At 33.5% G+C, this 18,371-nt stretch overlaps 1 protein-coding gene across 2 annotated transcripts in view; it reads left to right on the forward strand.

Annotated features, from left to right (window-relative positions):
- SS18 (SS18 subunit of BAF chromatin remodeling complex) overlaps positions 1 to 18,371 on the forward strand; it is a 71,538-nt gene that overhangs the window by 45,725 nt on the left and 7,442 nt on the right. The window contains exons 6-10 of one of the 2 annotated variants that reach the window (XM_090285691.1): positions 4,888 to 5,055; positions 5,720 to 5,824; positions 8,611 to 8,703; positions 9,419 to 9,541; positions 11,565 to 11,698. In XM_090285691.1, the coding sequence (XP_090141817.1) occupies positions 4,888 to 5,055; positions 5,720 to 5,824; positions 8,611 to 8,703; positions 9,419 to 9,541; positions 11,565 to 11,698 (623 nt within the window). The remainder of the gene's footprint in view (positions 1 to 4,887; positions 5,056 to 5,719; positions 5,825 to 8,610; positions 8,704 to 9,418; positions 9,542 to 11,564; positions 11,699 to 18,371) is intronic. The other variant, XM_090285692.1, reaches the window with a different exon arrangement.

Here is an 18,371-nt window from a genome sequence, read left to right on the forward strand (position 1 = left end):
AACTGTCTCATCAGAGTAAAGAATTCTAGTTTTATAAAATATGGTAATTTGGGAATATTTTACATGTGTTTAAGATATAGGATGTTTCAGTAGAATATCTATTGCAGTATGGAACTCAAAATGGAAAGAAATAATGTGGTGATGGACATTTGTTATATGTCCTTTTTAAACTTTTTCAGGAACACAGTGTAGGTAATTAAGATAATAATAGTATCTTTGTCAAGGGGGAGAAAATTGGAACTGTTGTAACAATATAATCAATAAAAAACATTTAAAAAAAAATAATAGTATCTTTGTGTATGTAATATCACTATTTGTAGTGCACCTTAGCCTCACAATGATTTCTGTACAAGATGAAGAAAACCTTTAAGCATGTAGTAATATATGATGTTATTGTTTGAGAAAGTGGTTTTGTCATCTTACTCCACTCTGTAGTACCAATTTTTAGAACTTACTTGGGGTAACCTTTTGAGATTTAGCTCTATTATTTTTATTAGTATTTCAAGGAATAATAATACTCACACATTTGCCAGTGTAGCATATTTCATTATCATACGAAAATAATATGCTTCCTAAATAATCAGAATTGAAGTCATAATTTTTTAATTGGTAGGCTTCAAGAAAAAACATAAAAAACTTTATTTACAATATCCAAAATTTATAAAGAATTTATACAACTCAGCACCAAATAAACAAACAATGCAATTTAAAAATGGGCAAAGGACCTGAATAGACATTTCTCCAAATAGGACATACAGATGGCCAGCAGACATATAAAGAGATGCTCAAAGTCACTAAGCGTAAGAGAAATATGCAAATTAGAAATCACAATGAGGTATCACCGCACACCTGTCAGAATGGTTATCATAAAAAAAATCAACAAACAACAAGTACTGACAAGGGATGTGGAGAAAAGGGAACCGTCGTGCACTGTTGGTGGGGATGCAGGTTGGTGCAGCCACTTGTGGAAAGCAGTGCTATGGAGATAGCTCGGAAATTTAAAAATAGATCTGCCTTTTGACCCAGCAATCCCACTTCTGGGAATTTATCTGAAGAAACCTGAAACATGAATTCAAAAGAATATAGGCACACCTATGTTCATTGCAGCGTTATTTACAATATTATTTCCAATATTTGGAAGCAGCTTAATGCCCCCATCAGTAGATGAGTGCATAAAAAAAGCTGTGATACATTTACACAATGAAATACTACTCTGCTGTAAAAAAATAAAAAGGATTATCTTATCTTTTGCAACAGCATGGATGGGCCTGGAGAGCATTATGATAAGTGAAAGAAGTCAGTCAGAGAAAGACGAGTACCATATGATTTCACTTACAGGTGGAATCTAAGGAACAAAATATACTAACAAAATAGAAACAGTCTTATAGGTACAGAGAACAGACTGACAGCTGTCAGAAGGGAGGGGGTTAGGGAGCTGGGTGAAACAGTGAAGGGATTAAGAAAAAAACCCCAAAAAACCCAAAACTCATTGACAGACAACAGTATGGTGATTATCAAGAGAGAGATGGGGGGTGGGATGAGGTAGGAGGAGGGTATAAGGGGGATAAATAGTGATGGATGGAGACCTTACTTGGGGTGGTGAACACTCAGGACAATATACAGATGGTGTATCATAGAATTGTACACCTGAAACTACATAATTATATTAACCAATGTCACCTCAGTAAGTTCAATTAAAAAAACAAGCTGAAAAACATTGTGTTTTAGCACTGCTCTCCTCCATTTTCTTTGGCTTTAGGCTTGATCTCGAGTGCTGTCGAGGATCCTTGGAGGGAGAGAAGTGAAGGAGAATAAAAGAAGGGGGTTATTTGAGCCCTTTGGGATAGGAACCGCTGACAGTCCCAAACGAGAAGGCACAAGTGGCATGGTTTTTTCTCTAGGGCTCAAGCTAGAAATACTTTACTCCCTTAGAGCAAAGCTTAGAATTTTGTTGTCATTGCATCCTTTTGGATTTTTCCCTCAGCCGTTACGTTTTTGCTTCCTTCTTCCTTTATTTCTAATTTTGACTCTACTGCATATTAAATGCTTTAGTTTTATAATTACATCCTGTTAGGACAAGAAAGAGGTCTTTAATCAGTGTTGCAGAAGACAGACAAGGCACAGCCGTCATTTCCTGAAAGTGCATTACACAGATGCCCAATCATGTTTCCTATTAAGTTATGAACGCTGGTGTTCAATACTTTGTTTTATACAAAATATGTTTTAAATATTGTAACCTTAATTAAACTAATTAGCGTTTGGAACTTTTGTTGCATAATTTGCTTCTGCACTACTGAATTTGCTAAAAATTGAGTAGAAGCAGTGAAGAATACTGGAATAAATATGTGCTTTGAAATCACAAACAAGTTTTGTCTGATTCCCATTTGATACCTATTCGCTATAAAATCTTGATCTTTGGATTCCTTTGGCTAAAAACTTGAATATTAGCATCCTTACATGAAATGAACGTTGAAAGTATGTTTGGCAGTGTTAAGTGCATTCAGTGTTAAGTTCTTGTCCCCGCCACTGTCCAATGAGCCACATTCTATCTACTTTTAAGAGTTTATTTCCTTGTTGAAAGAAAAATCACATAGTAACCTTAGAAAGGCTTATATTTATGGTAAAATTAGAAGGAAAAGGGAATTTGAAAAGTAGCAGAAAAACAAAAGAAAGCAAATAGGAGAAAGAGTTAGCTCTGAAGTCCTTCTTTAGAGAATACAGTTCTTCAGATGTAACAGAGTTGAATTATTTTCCACTTACATTGTTACTGCTATTGCAGGTCAGTTAACATATATATTTAACAAGGTGAACATGTTTTATTTAAGTAATTAAAGAATAAGCTTTTGGCTCATGTGGGTAATTTTGACTGTAAAACTTTTCTAGGCAAGTCCTTTGCCTTCTTAAATTGTCCTCTTCTACTAAAGGGAAGTATGTAGCAATTTAAGCAGTATAATCTGGGAGATAACTCATGCATACTTCTGAGACAGTAATAGTTATAATGGTAGAAGGACGAGCTCCCCATACCATAATTTGGCCCAGTGAACCTTTGAGGAACAGCTTACATTGTTGGATGGAACACAGAACTTTGTGTTGATTATTTTATGTGACATATTTTTACTATTGTCAGTGGGATACTATAGCAGTAGTAACTGGAAACTGCATAGTTCTGACTTTTGAGTCTATGGCTTATTGTTGCACTTCTCCGCCTAGGTGTTTTTGATTGTGCACACATTAGAACTTACTAAGGAATACTGTAGCCCTTTGGTTTCAAGAAGACCTTTGTAGTTTATAAATCTTATAGCTGGAAAAGGGAAAGCTGACCCTTTAAATTTTTGTCTAAAATGAAAGTTTGTGAAATTTCACCAATGTAAGTGTATTTACAGGTAACCCCCATATAACATGGTTGCTAGGTTCCTAACAAATGCTGTGTTATGCAAATCCGTGTTATATGAAACAAAGAACTATTACAAAAGGGGGGGCTAGGTTCCAAAAATTTAAAAAACATATTATTATATTTTTGTAATTAAGAGAAATATCTTTATTAAAGCAATTTTCATCAAAAGTATTACATATTAATATGAATTAAGTAATGTTTTCTTTGTTATCACTACTAAGCTCCATTAACTGAATGAGTTTTCTTTTTGACAAGGTATCTTCATCCTCTGAACTTTCTTCAGCATTATTTTGATTTCTATGCTCTACTTTTTGCAAAAGAGCTGTTATTTTAGATTGCTTGCTTTTAGCTAAGAGATCTTTATAAATTTCATTATATGGTGCTAAGCACTTTTGAAGTAATCTCTTAAACTTTGTGCTTTCATTGCAAGGATCTTCATTTAAGAAATATGACTCTTAACTTTTTGGCTAAATCTAGGCCTTTCTTTACACTTTTTAGAGTAAACTGTTTAACTTTTTTGTTTTCATCAGTGCTATCATCCCCTAAGCTATCTTGACACATTCCAGATGTCATTTCCACCAAAGCTGCTTCATCAGTTTCTTCTTCTACCAGCAATTCTTGGATATATTCTACAGTCATATCATCAAAACCTTCTTCTCCTAAAGACTTAGCAAGTTCTACTATTGCATCCATCCTGTTTTCTACTGGCTTGATTAGATTTTCACTTTGAATTGACTCCAGCCGTATATTTTTCCAACAAGCATTTAATGTTGTCAGTTTTATTTCTCTGATGGATGAGTTTATTAGATTAATACAGTCCAAAAATTTTATCATGCTACATATTTATATGGGGATTTTCCTAATTTCATGTTATACTGGAGTTTTCCCCAATTCTCTAACTGTGTTAGAATGAAACCGTGTTACAGAAGTACTGTGTTATATGGGGGGGATACCTGTATTTATAGATGTTTGCATAGTTTCCCTGTCTACCATTATGTAATGAGTGTCACTGAAAAAGGTAAAAATTGACATTCAGAAATTAGAGTTCTTTCTCTTGGCTTTACTACTGATTACTATGTGCTTTTGTGAAGTTTACCTTGTTTTGGTGTATTTTCTTGTGTAGCAAAAGGATTCTATCTTTTCTACAAGGGTTATATTTATAGTTATTATATAATACATAGAAAAAATACATACATTCAGGATGTTTATATATTATATCCACTTTATTATTTTTAAAAAATTACTAGACTACCTCTCCAGTGAATTTCAAATCAACTACTGTGGATTGGTTGTTTTCCCTTTGTTAGCAGATTATTTTAGGCATGTGGACTTTAATTCAAAGATTTTTTGCTTTTATTACTTAAAGTCAATTTATATTATAATAAATTATGTATTTGGGGGTTATATGATAATAAAAGATTTTTGTCTTTTTCTTAAGATGTTAACATCATATGTAAAAAAAATCACATGCATAATGTTTTGTCTGTTTTCAGGTCCAATGATGCATCAGCAACCTCCTTCTCAACAGTACAATATGCCTCAGGGAGGTGGGCAGCATTACCAAGGCCAGCAGCCACCTATGGGCATGATGGGTCAAGTTAACCAAGGCAATCATATGATGGGTCAGAGACAGATTCCTCCCTATAGACCACCTCAACAGGGTAAAGTTCTGTTTGGAAATTTTCCCTCTTGATATAAATAACAGTAGTTGAAAGACCTTCCATTTAATGAACTTTTCATTGAGGCAAAGTTAGGGTTTTTGTTTCATGATTAAAAAAAAAAAACTATATATTTTACCTGAAAGGTAGTAGATATAATAGGTACAAAGGATCACAAGTTGGGTACGAACTTCCTGATATTTGGCTTTCTTTTTCTTTTTCTGAGAAAACATTTCACCATGAAATTTTATGTCAAAAGCTAATTTATAGCAGAGAATACTTTTTTATTTTTGAGAAGGTACTAAATAGATGATCAGAAACAAACCATAATTTATTTCAAAATGCTCTAAATATCAGAATAAAAAGGAAATGAATTTTCTATGAATTTTACCCTCTTTTTAAAAGTAGTGGTTTGGTTTTTTTTTTGTTTTTTTGAGTTGGTGTTATTTGATATTGCATGTATGGTCTTAACAGTAATTTTTGTGAAATGTGGTGTTTGGTGTTGGCTGTGTTTATGTATGTGTCCGTATAAGAATAGTTAAAAGTATATGAAGTGCCAAAGCATGTGAGAGAAATCTAATAATCTCTCATAATATCAGGTAGAAAGAAAACCTTTGATGACCTAGCGAACCAATTGTTTACATCTTGACTGGTTGTGGTTTTTCAGGCCCACCCCAGCAGTACTCAGGCCAGGAAGACTATTATGGGGACCAGTACAGTCATGGTGGACAAGGTCCTCCAGAAGGCATGAACCAGCAGTATTACCCTGATGGTAATCTCTCCTAATGTTAACTTTCCTATTTTCTATCCCTGCCCAATATTAATGTAGAGAGCTGTTCAAAACATTTTAATATGGATGAAGAAACTAACAGTATGTTTCTTCTAAATTTAGAACACTTCTATAATTTACATCATTGATAGCATTAGTATGTAATCTATGTCAAAACATTTTATTTACATATTCCATATTCATACCATCAGGGATCACATTCTGTCATTGGAATCCTTTCTTATATAAAAGAGGATCCTTTTCTATTTGAAATTGTTTATTTCAATCAAAGCCAATGTTACTGATTTACTTTTTTAAATAACAACTTCATTGAGATAATTCACACACTATAAAGTTCACCTATTGGTTTATCTTTATGCATTGTATAAATACATAGAATTTCTCAAGTTTTTTTCTCTGTTTTATTATTTCAGTTAATGTTGCATACTTTTTAAACAACTATGGTTTGTATACATTAGCATTAGCTTTTGAGAAAAATTTTGGAGGCTAAATTATATTCATAATTGGTTGTATATAGTTAATGGAATAGGAAAGGCATTTGGAAAACATTTCAATTTTAGTTATTTAATTCAATGGAATTTTTTTTTTTTTTTAAGTAGGAAGGTGGCATGTGGAAAAGTGGTTAGTGAGGTTGTGCTGCACTTGGTAACAATCCAAGCATCCAAGCAGCTGTAACTGTGTGGTTCAGTTTTCTCAGTTTTTCTGTGTGTTTGAAAAATTTATAATGGAATGGTGAATAAAAGACAATTCAAACATCTAAAACTGATAAATCAGAGGTGGTTAGTCATGTCACAAAATAATTTGTCTTTTTATGAAAGGATTTTCCAGAGTCTTTATTTACATAATAAGCTCCGGTGGTGTATATAAGGTGAACTACTTAAAAAAGAGAAACTAGGGGAAACGTAAGAAAGTAAAGCTTAAGTGTTGGGACCATTTCCTGGAACCTAATGTAAGCTAGCAAGAAGATAGAACTTAGTGTATTTAAAAAATAATTTTGCCTGCCATTTTTCATTAGTGTATGAAGCATAAAGGTATATTGGTATAAGGACATTAGTTTTATTGCAGAGGCTTTGCCTATGTATAGGCAGAGCAAACATTCACCTGTAGAATTTTGCATATCATAAATGTTTGTTAGTGATATGATATGTATGGATAATTCTGATTAGAAAACAACATTTTTTTTAAATGTTAGGTTTTCTTGCTCTAAATTATTAAGTGTTCTTTTTTTTCACATGTAGACATTGTACTAATAAGTTTATAGACTTTTTAATAGGTGAACTCTAGGTTGTTAAATTTTATTAAGAAGTCTGAATATCAATGATTGGTTTAATTTTTAGAATACATTTCAAGTAATTGAGTTAAATTTGATACTGTTGTTTTGGTCCTATTTCCTGAAATGTGAAATTTGTATTGTTATAAGTAGTATCTTTCTATTCAAAATAGATATGTCATTTTTGTAAATGTCAGAACTTTAAGGTTCTATAAATAGTTCATCTTACCACATTGGGATTTAGAATTTTAAATGGTATCATTTTTGCATAGGTGTGTATTAATGTATTTGTCTAACATTTGCATAGAATAGATATTCCATTTATAACAATTTTCTTAGATAGCATTGGATATTTTCTTATTATGTTTAGATATTTATGCCAGTAAATATGTAGATTAGGAGTTGGTAGACTTCTTTTTTCTGTGAAGAGCCAGAGAATGAATATTGTAGTCTTTGTGTGCCATATGGTCTTTAACTCAACTGCTGAACTCTTGCAGCATGAAAACAGCTATAGAAAATATAAGTGGACACAACTGTATTTCATTAAAACTTTATTTACAAAAACAGGCCACTGGTTGTACATAGACTGCTGGCCATAGTTTGCTAACCCTTAATATAGATATATATGAGATGGTTTGGGTACATTGGAATACTAGAGCACTGAGTATAACATTTATTTATAACTGTATTCCTCCTTCCTTAGGCATTCTACTAAAATTAGTTCAGGTTTTAGCTAACTGAAAGGTTATATCTTGCATTTTCTTTGTGCAATTCAATTAAAAGGACTAGAGTATTGATTTTCACTAAAGTCTAGTCATCTTGCAGGTGAAATTTATTGTGTCTGAAAAGTAAAGGTATACTCCAGCACTTAATACAGTTTTAATTTTATGAAGATGTATGTCCATGTCACCCTAGAATATTTTCTAAGGTTTCTAGAATGGCAACACTAAGCAATATATTTTTGGATCTAAAAATATTTGGAGATACATTTATTTTATTCTAGTAAATCATATATGAAAAATTCGTTTCAGTTTTTTTCAGGGGAAAAAAACGTATGGAGCTCTTATATTTTGCATTGTTTAGCATATGCTGTGGAATTGGCGACCAGCAGAACAGGTGTTTGACAAAATATAATTGCTTCCTTTGTTCATTCAACTTAATTGAAGTTATTTACATGTGAAAGGCCTAAATGCTTTCATTCTCTTAAAAAAATTGAAGATGAAGTTTTTTTTCCTCCTCAGTGGGGATTATCAGAGTTAAGACTTAAGTGTGATGTTTCCAAAACTACTGTTTTTTGCTTTAAAAAAAATTGCACGTTATCTTGATATGAAAACAATTACATTGGTAAATATTTGGCTAATGCAATTGAAATTATTTTTCATGTATTTCCATTTCTTTCTCTTTTTTTTTTCAGTTTTATCTGAAAGTTTAAATATATTTAGGGTTTTCACTCAGTGGCCATTAACGTTTCTTCCTGTCTCTTGTCGAATTGATGTAGGTCATAATGATTACGGTTATCAGCAACCGTCGTATCCTGAACAAGGCTACGATAGGCCTTATGAGGATTCCTCACAACATTACTACGAAGGAGGTATCTATATACCTTCACACACATACACATATATATCCCCTTCTACAGGAACAAAAATTCTTGTATAAGACAACTTCTACTCGTGCAAAGCTCTTGTAGAATAATAGTTGCTGGCTGTCTTGAAAGTTACAGGGAGCCCAGAACAATCAAAATAATTTCCTTACAAATATTTAAAATGTATAACCATGACTTGCCATTTATAACAACAATAAAAAGACTAAAACATTTAAAAATAACTTTCCTCAGTGGAAATTTTCTATTTGAACATAATTTCATCCAATTTTTTTTGTGTGTTTACATAAGTATAATTTCACATATAAGTATAGTGCCTGTAGGAAACAGCTTGCTGATCTTGTGTAGCTAGTGTGTGCTCTTGTAGCTGTCTTTAATTTTGTCTTTTTTATTTTATTTAGCATAGTCATGATCTTATGACTGTGATGTTCCAGTAAATGTAATGCTCGTATGGCAGAGACGCTGAAAATGCTGCAGTTCAACCTTGCAAAATTGGCTTTAACTGCAGTTTGTTTGGCCGAAATCCTTCTGTTTGGTTTGAGTTTTTTCTTTGTTTTGTTAACTTTTAAAAATCAATATGGCATTTTATTTTGTTCTTGTGTTGTTGGCTATGCATCTTAGAGGAAAAAGTTAGTTAAGCAAACTTCTCAGTTTTTTTTTGTTTTTGTTTTTTTTTTTTTACTCTTCTTCAATTATCATGTAGGAAATTCACAGTATGGTCAACAGCAAGATGCTTACCAAGGACCCCCTCCTCAACAGGGGTACCCGCCCCAGCAACAGCAGTACCCAGGGCAGCAGGGCTACCCAGGACAGCAGCAGGGCTACGGTAATGGCTCACTGCATTTTATTTTTGTCCCCTCAGAATGAAGTGATTAATGTTTTGAAATGTGGAGGTGGATATGTATCATTTTTGAAAATTCACAGTTTTACCTCAGTTTCTTATTAATGTTTATTTAAAACTATTAATCTATTTTAAAAGAAACAGAAACTAGAGATGGTTCATTGACCAAAGATATGCTCTGTAGTTATATAAAGGACAAGAAATACGATCTCTTAAACCTGTTTGGCATTTATGACCACCCACTAGTTTTGTATGTTCTTGGAAAACAGATGAATTGATTGTTTATTATCCATTCCTACATAATATGATTAGCAAATTTGTTTCTAAAACTAATGACTATTACTATAAAAGATAATATTGATTTTTAAATTACAAATGTGATTTATTCACAGTGCATAAAGAAAATGTTTTAGTCATTCTCTAGATAGCAACATCCACATCCACAGGGGGTGTATTTCTTGCAGCTCTGTACCTCACAGTGTTTGGGTGGGATTAGCCATATTTCTCTATTATCTACTCACTAAAATATCTTCTAGCTGCATATCTGACTTTAAATAAGGAGTGGGATATAAGGACCTGATGTCTCAGTCTTAAATTGCGAGCTACTATAACAATTTTAGAAATAGGAAAATGAAAGAGAATTAGCTGTTTATTAATCTGTCATTTCTTGCTAACACAGTCTCTTTCTTATATCAGTAATGTCCTATTACTTTTATTCATTGATTTAAGCTCTGCTATTACTATGACACCTCCCTCTAATAGAAAATCTAAGACCCCAGGTCAGGCTGAAAAGTCTCTTGTGCCTTCAACAAAGGCACTGAAATTCAGACAGGTATTGGGAGTCAGGCATTTTCCCCAGAATGCTAAGTTCTGCTTTCCTAATTTCATATATGGCTTTGGAAATATTCCATGGATTTCTTGTTTTTTACGGAGAGGTTTTCTTGTTCTTCTTAAATGTAAATATTTAATGACCATTGAATATGTGTACTTTGAATAGAGTATTCTGGTTTTATTGTATTTGCATGAAAACAATCTGTGGCTAAATCAAGTAAACTTACTGATTTCAGAGAAATAATTATTTTAAGTAGGAAGAAAGAATAAAGGAAGTTAAATATTTTTGATTAAGTAGCTAAATGCTATTTTGTTAGACATCAGGAAACCTGAAGAAGTTCCCATTTTGCTTATTCATAGACTTCAGCTCTCAAACTTTCTATTAATAGAAAATTCAGAGTTTTAATAATAATAGTGTAGAGTTTATGAAATAGACATATTTGTTTGGTAAGCCAAATTAGTCTCTTGCCATCTTTGAAATTTGAAATCACTCATTTTTATAGGTTAACTATTAAAGGTGATTCATTACAGTGTGTAATCTTGGAATCAAGCTTTCCACATGCAACTTGTAGCTTATCAAGTTGTCTTTATTTTCCATTTAAAAAATATTGTGGTGTTAATGCAGAGCATAAACAATTTTGCAGTGATTGCAAATATAAATCTAGAATTACATGTAAAATTATTCTTTTTTATTCTATTGGTGATTGTATGTATAAATCTAGAGTCATATAGCTATATATATTATTAATTCCCAAAGTTTATTCAGAACTTGATTCATTATTTTAGTTTGAATCTGCTTTTTACCTTTTCTTTTACCTCTTGCTTCTACTGGTTAACTTTCCAGTAGAGGTATAGATGAATTTTCTTAATATGGAGTTAACCTGCCTTACAACTTGTGAATCTTTTACTCATTTTGACATAAATTTTTAGTGGCTAATGCAAAATCACAATAGTTACACTGAATCAGAGCATCTGGTGCGTAGTGATATTCGTACATTATTTTCACTCTTATTATAACCTTTGGAATTTATTTCAAAAAGCATTTGAGAAAATCAAGATACCAAACTATCCTTTTTAGTTTAGATATAAAAATATGACTCTTCATTTTAAACCCTTTCTAGAGTTTTAGGGAATTATGTTTTTATCTGGGCTCTTGTTTATGTTAATTATTTTGCAGGTCCTTCACAGGGTGGTCCAGGTCCTCAGTATCCTAACTACCCACAGGGACAAGGTCAGCAGTATGGGGGGTATAGACCAACACAGCCTGGACCACCACAGCCACCACAGCAGAGGCCTTACGGGTATGACCAGGTAAGTTCCTTGGCCGGCTGTGCTTGCTGCATTGTTTGCGCATTCTTGATAAGGTTAAACATTCTTCCTTGAAGGCTTATTTCTCCTTCTCCTGCTCATAATACATGAGTTAACCAACAAAAACCTGTTGACTTTTAACTCTTTCATAGAATGCGAGTACAGTAGATCATAATTACACTAACATGTAGAAAATGCCTTAGCATTCATTCGTAGTCTTTCATTCTCATTCCCATTCTCTTATCTCTTTCTCTCCTCCACCACTGCACTTCCTTCACATCCATGATATTCCTGCTTTTTAAATTCATGCTTATTATGTTGCCTCTTCCATGAACATATCCATTATCTCAAGTCTTAATAACCTTTCTTCCCTGTTACCTTTCCTTCTACTTTAAATATGTAGAGGTGTGTATCATCCTAAGACAACTGTGTTCTCTTGAACCTAGTGTTTATTTAGGTCTCTTCTTTTCAACAGTAAAGTTCTCAGACTTAATAATGTGTGCCACAGTCATACTTCTGTGAATCTTCTTATGTATACTCTGAATTATAATAGAAATGATTTATTACAGTGGCAGTTTCTTTAGATTGATTTCAAGTTTGCTAAAGACTTTCTGGTTATTAGTCTGTTCACCACTTAAGCTAGGTTATTTTTATTTATTTATTTATTTTGTAAGTTAGGGTTTCAGGGCCAGATGATCTGGTTGGAGGAACAACTTGTGGTGTTAATTAGAAACTAAGGCATGAGCAGTTTTTTTATTAACACTGTTTCAAGCCTACAACCTCTTTTTACTGACACTTTCTGTTTTAAATGATAAAGATAAAAGAGACATGAGAGACTTAACCTAAAAGGCTAAGGACAGATGACTAATATTGAAAATAATACACTAGAACTAAATCAAAGGGTTAGGCCGAGGATTTATTAAATTTTTAAAGAATAATAAGTCTTGGCTAGTGAGTATTTAAGGGCAGGATTCTTGAGCAGTTAACATTTAGGCTCATTCTAATCCACAAGTTAACTTTTTAAAAAGTGAGATTCTGGTAATTTATTTCCTTATTCAGTAAATATTTTATTAACTTTCTGTGTGTGTTGAACACTGTATTAGGTCCTAGATAAGTAAAAGAGACCTGATCCCTATAGCAAGCGGAGCTACTGTCTTGATCTTTTTAACTTCACTTTGTCATTTAATACATGTTCCTATTTTCATTCTGTCAATCCTTGGCTCAGTGTTTTTCTTAGTTTCTAAGAAACTAAGTTACATGAGGAGGAGCCCTAAAAAAACAGAATTATCTTCTGGAGGGTGGGCGCCTTGTAGTAGAGGCCTCCGCTGCTACATGAGTGAGTACTCTAGGAACCCATCTGTATCAGTGCACCAGCTGGCACTGTTGGGAGAGGCTGCATTCAGCGTCATTGAATTTCTTTTGGAGACTCTTTCAATATGTTTGCCCATTTCATGATGGGTGATATATGAGCGCACCTGCCCACACCATGCTGAGTCTTCAGCAGTTTTTGACCAGAATCAACATGACCTCTGTGCCCTACCCTCCCTATTTACCGGTTCTCACCTGGAGTGACTTTTTTTTGTTTGTTTTCCTGGACTGAAAAAGTCCTCAAAGGGAAACATTTTTCTGATGTAGAAGAGGTGAAACAAAAAATGGCAGAAACACTAAAAGGCATCAAAATCAACAAGTTCAAAAACTGTTTTCAGCAGTGGAACAAACGTCTCAATAGGTGTATTGCATCAAATGCAGAGGATTTTGAAGGTGACTGAAGTTTAGAAATGTAGGAATAAATACACAATTTTTTATAATAAATTCTGTTTTTTTGGGGTTCCCCCCCCTTGTATTTTCAGTATCCTTAGCTCGCGCTTCTCAACCCAGCTTCAACTCCATTTTTCCACCTATGTACAGAGCATCTCTCTTTTGGTGTCTTGCTGTTTTCCTCAGTTTTTAGCATGTCATGGACTAAACTAACAATTTTCTTTCTAAATCAACATTTTTCTAAATTCGCTAAACTTAACATCATTAAGTAAATGTTTCTTGAGCAACATTTATATGTGAGGTACCTGAGATTGTAGTGTATTGGGAACTAAGAGAGACATGAATTCTGCCTTTGTGAACTTAAGTCTAGATGGGGTTCAGAAGTAAGCAGATGACATAATAATATAGTATGAGAAGTATTTGTATGAGGAAAGGCAAGATTTTTGTAGAAGGAAGCTCCTAACCCAGATATAGAAAAAAATGTTCCTTGGGAAGTGTTATATAAGTATGAAGGCCCAAGGATGACTAGGTATTAGCTAGGTAGATATAGGGGAGGGAAGGGTATTCTAATAAAAAAAGTGTAATGTTGAAGGACTACGTTGAAATGTGTGGTTCGGTAAAGCAGAAGCATAGGGAAGAAGAGGCAAGACTGGCAAGATAAATTGGGTTAGATTAGGAAGACTCTTCTAAGCCACATTAGAGTACTTGGTAAACATTATTTATGATACCATGTTTGGTTTATGATAGATATATGATATAAAGCTGACACTTGAACAGCATGGATTTGAACTACATGGACTCACTATAAGTGGAATTTTTTTTTCAATTGACTGCAGTTCAGTTGAGCTGCACAATTGAAACCTGTCTTGAACTCCACAGTTGGAAATCTGCCAATGCAGAGGGCTAACTGTAGGTGTATATATGGATTTTTGACTGTGCCGAAGGTCAGTGCCCCTAACCCCCATATTTTTCAGAGGTTAGCTGTATTTTTATCATCATACTTCTTCTACCCTAAAGTTGTTAGGAACTTGGGACTGTAATATAGATAAAGACCCATGGTGTTTGGGGACCATAATTGCCAGCCACATCTGCCTCCCTTCTAGAAAAGGCTCTGAGGAGGGGACCACGTTAGCTATTCTGTGTCAGTTGTCTCTCCATGTTTGTTTCGTGTTCCTCCTCATCTTAGCCCCCAACCCAAACACTTAGGGTCTCTTAATTTTAGGGGAAGTAGTTTACCTCTTCAAGATGGTTAAGACAATGAAAAACCAATACAGATTCTTAAACCCAGCAGTAACATAATTATGGCAACAATTTAGGCAAATGAATCTTGTGGCAATGTGCAGGATGAGCTAAAAATGGGAGAACATTAAGAGAGAAAGCCTTGTTAGGGAGCTGCTGTTTCTCCATCAGTCTTTCTCATCTCAGTAAACAGCAGATCTATTCTTCCAGTTCTTTAGGCTAAAAGCCTGAGAAATCCTTGACTCCCTTCTTTTTTTTTGCAAATCAAACATCTTGTCAACCAGCAAATCTCCTCATCTCTACCTTCAAAATATATACAATATCACCCTGGCCTGTGTGGCTCAGTTGGTTAGAGCGTCATCCTATAAACTGAAAGGTCATGGGTTCCATTCCCAGTCAGGGCACATGACCAGGTTGCAGGTTCGGTCCTAGGTCAGGACGTGTACAAGAGACAACCATCTGGTGTTTTTCTCTCACATTGGTGTTACTTTCCCTCTCTCTTTTTCTCCCTTTTCCTCTCTTTAAAATTAATAAATATGTCCTCTGGTGAGGATAAACTCACTCTCTCTCCATATGTATATACACACACACACACACACACACACACACATATATATAGTTGTTATTTTTTAAATTTTATTTCTCAATTACAGTTTACATTCAGTATTACTTTATATTAGTTTCAGAAGTATAGTATAGTGGTTAAACAATCCTTGCCTATGGTATTTCAAATACTCAGCGGGCATATACCTAATTCTTACAATATTATTGACTATATTTTGTGTTGTACTTTATATCTCTGTGACTACCAATTTGTACTTCTTAATACCTTCACCTTTTTTATAACCTCCTGCTCTCACCCTCTGTCAAAGTTACAGCTATCACTTACCTGGACTATTGCAGTAGTATCTTCCTGTTTTTATCCTGGTTCCTCTGCAGGGTATGCTCTACATAGGACCTGGAGTGATCTTTTAAAAACATTGGTCAGATTATGCCACCCCTCTACAGAAAACCCTGTGGTGATGTTACTCTGACTCAGTGTAAAATACAGACCTTAAAATGGCCTATAAGGCACTGTATGACTTGTGTCCTCACCTTGTAACCCACCACCTTATCTCTGTATTTATACCCCAACTACTTGCTGCCCTCATTCACTCTACTTCAGTCACATTAACATGCAATCAAGCATGTTTCTACTTCTTTACATTCATATTTTTGCTCCCTCTTGAATACCTTCAATGCTTGCTTCCTCACTTTCTCCAAATCTCTGCTCTGATAGGTCACCATATCATATTATCAAGGAGTCCTTCAATATTTATCTATAATAGTAACACCCTTAATTGTCTCTCTCTGTTTTCCTACCCTTCTTAACATTTAAACAGCTTTACTAAAGTATAATTAACATATAATAAACTGCACATATTAAAAATGTACAGTTTGATATATTTTGACATGTATATACTCATGAAGCCATCATCAAAATCAAAGTAATGAAATATTTCTCATTCACAGAAGTTTTTGTGCCCCTTTGAAATTCTTCCCCTCACCACCAAGTTTTCCCTTGACAACCACTAATCTACTTTCTTTCAACATAGATTAGTTAATGTTTTTCAGAATTTTATATAAATGGAATCATATGTTATGTGGGTTTTTTGGTTTGTTTTTTGGTCTGGCTTCTTTAACTCAGCATAATTATTTTGATGTTTATTCTTATTGTATGTACCAATAATTCTTCTTTATTGTGATATTGCATTATTATATGGATATGCCACAATTTCTTTATTTGTTTAACTATAGATGGAGGTTTGGGTTTCCATTTGGGGGCTCTTGCAGATTTAGTGCTATAAACATGTGTATAAAACTGTGTGGACATCTGCTTTAATTTCTCTTGGATAAATACCTTGTAGTGGAATGGTATCATTTGATAGGTGTGTATTGAACTTGTTAAGAAGCTGTAAAACTTTTCCAACATGATTGTACCACTTTATAGTCCCATTAGCAATGTGTAAGAGTTTCAGTTCTCCCTATCCTTAGCAACCCTTGGTATGGTTAGTCTTTTTAATTTTACCTGTTCTAATACGTACATGTATAGTGATATATCATTGTGCTTTTATTTTGCATGTCTCTAAGGACTGATGATGATGACCATCTTCTTATGGGCTTATTTTCTAATCTGGGTAGCATCTTCTGTGAAATGACTGTTTAGATCTTTTGCTCATTTAAATATTTGCTTATTATTTTTTTATTTTACTATTTAATACTGAAATCATATATTCTAGATGCAGGTTCTTTATCAAATATAATTTGCAGTTTTTTTTTTCCAAATCAAGTTTGTGTCTTGCTTTTTAATTATCTTGACAGTGTCTCTCAAAGAGAGGAACTTAAAAAGTTTGTTGAACTTTTTCTGTTATGGCTTATACTTTTAGTATCATATGTAAGAAATCTTTACCTAACCCAAGGTCACAAAGATTTACATTTAAGTCTGTGATCCATTTTGAGTTAATTTTTTGTATATAGTGTGAAGTATGAATTGAAGTTTGTATGTTTTATTTTCTTTCATATGGATAGCAAATTTTCTTAGCACTATTTGTTGAGAAGAATACTCTTTCTCTACTGAATTGTGTTTGAACGTTTGCTAAAATTCAGTTATCTATAAAAATATCAATTTCTGGAGTCCATGCTGTTACACTGATCAGTTTATCAATCTTCACAGTGTCTTTATTACTATAGTTTTATAGCAAGCCTTCACATCAGGTATTGTTAGTCTTTCAACTTTTTTTTTTTTTTTTCGGAATTGTTTTGGCATTTTAGGTCCTTTGCATTTCCATATGAAATTTAGAATCAACTTCTAGGTTTCTACAAAAATACCTACTGAGGTTTTGATAGGAGTTGCCTTGAATCTGTAGATCAATTTGGGGAGAAATATTTTTTCACAAGTATTAAGTAGTTTTCAGTATACAGGTGTTAAAAAGATAGCTCCTGTCAGATTCATCCCTAAGTCTTTTATGTTTTTTGATACTACTATAGATTTCTTTTTAAAAATTAATTTCTACTTGTTAGTTGCTGGTTACATACAAATATAATTTATTTTTGAATAATGATTTAAACTGTAACATTACTAGCCTCACTTATTATTTCTAGTAGCTTTCTTGTAGATTCCATCAGACTTTCTACATAGGAATCATGTCTGTGAATAAAGACAGTCTTCTTCCTTGCCAACTCGATTGCTTGCCCTTGCCCCCACCTCTATCCTTGCCACCCTTCATCCTCCACCCTCACTTGAACCTCCAGTCCAGTGTTGACTAGAAATACTGAGAGTAGATGTGTTTGAGAGTGGACATTTTCCTTGTTCTTGATCTTGGGGGAAAGCTCTCAGCCTTACAATAAGATGCAGGATTTTGTAGATGTCCTTTATCGTGCAGAGGTTGTTCCCTGCATTTCTAATTTGCTGAGAATTTTTATCAGAACGAACATTGAATTTTGTCAAATGATTTTTCCTTAGCTGTTGTTAAGAATCATAGTTTTCCTTTTTTACTTTGTTAGTATGTTAAATTACATTGTTTAATTTTCATATTTTAAATCAATCTTGCATACATAGAATAGACTCCACGTGGTCATGATGTATTTATGCTTTTTAGATATCATTGAATGTGAACAGTTAAAATTTTGTAAAGAATTT

The sequence above is a fragment of the Furipterus horrens genome, unplaced genomic scaffold (genome assembly GCF_987537825.1).
Source record: "Furipterus horrens unplaced genomic scaffold, mFurHor1.1.pri manual_scaffold_8, whole genome shotgun sequence".
In the NCBI taxonomy this organism is placed as follows: Eukaryota; Metazoa; Chordata; class Mammalia; order Chiroptera; family Furipteridae; genus Furipterus; species Furipterus horrens.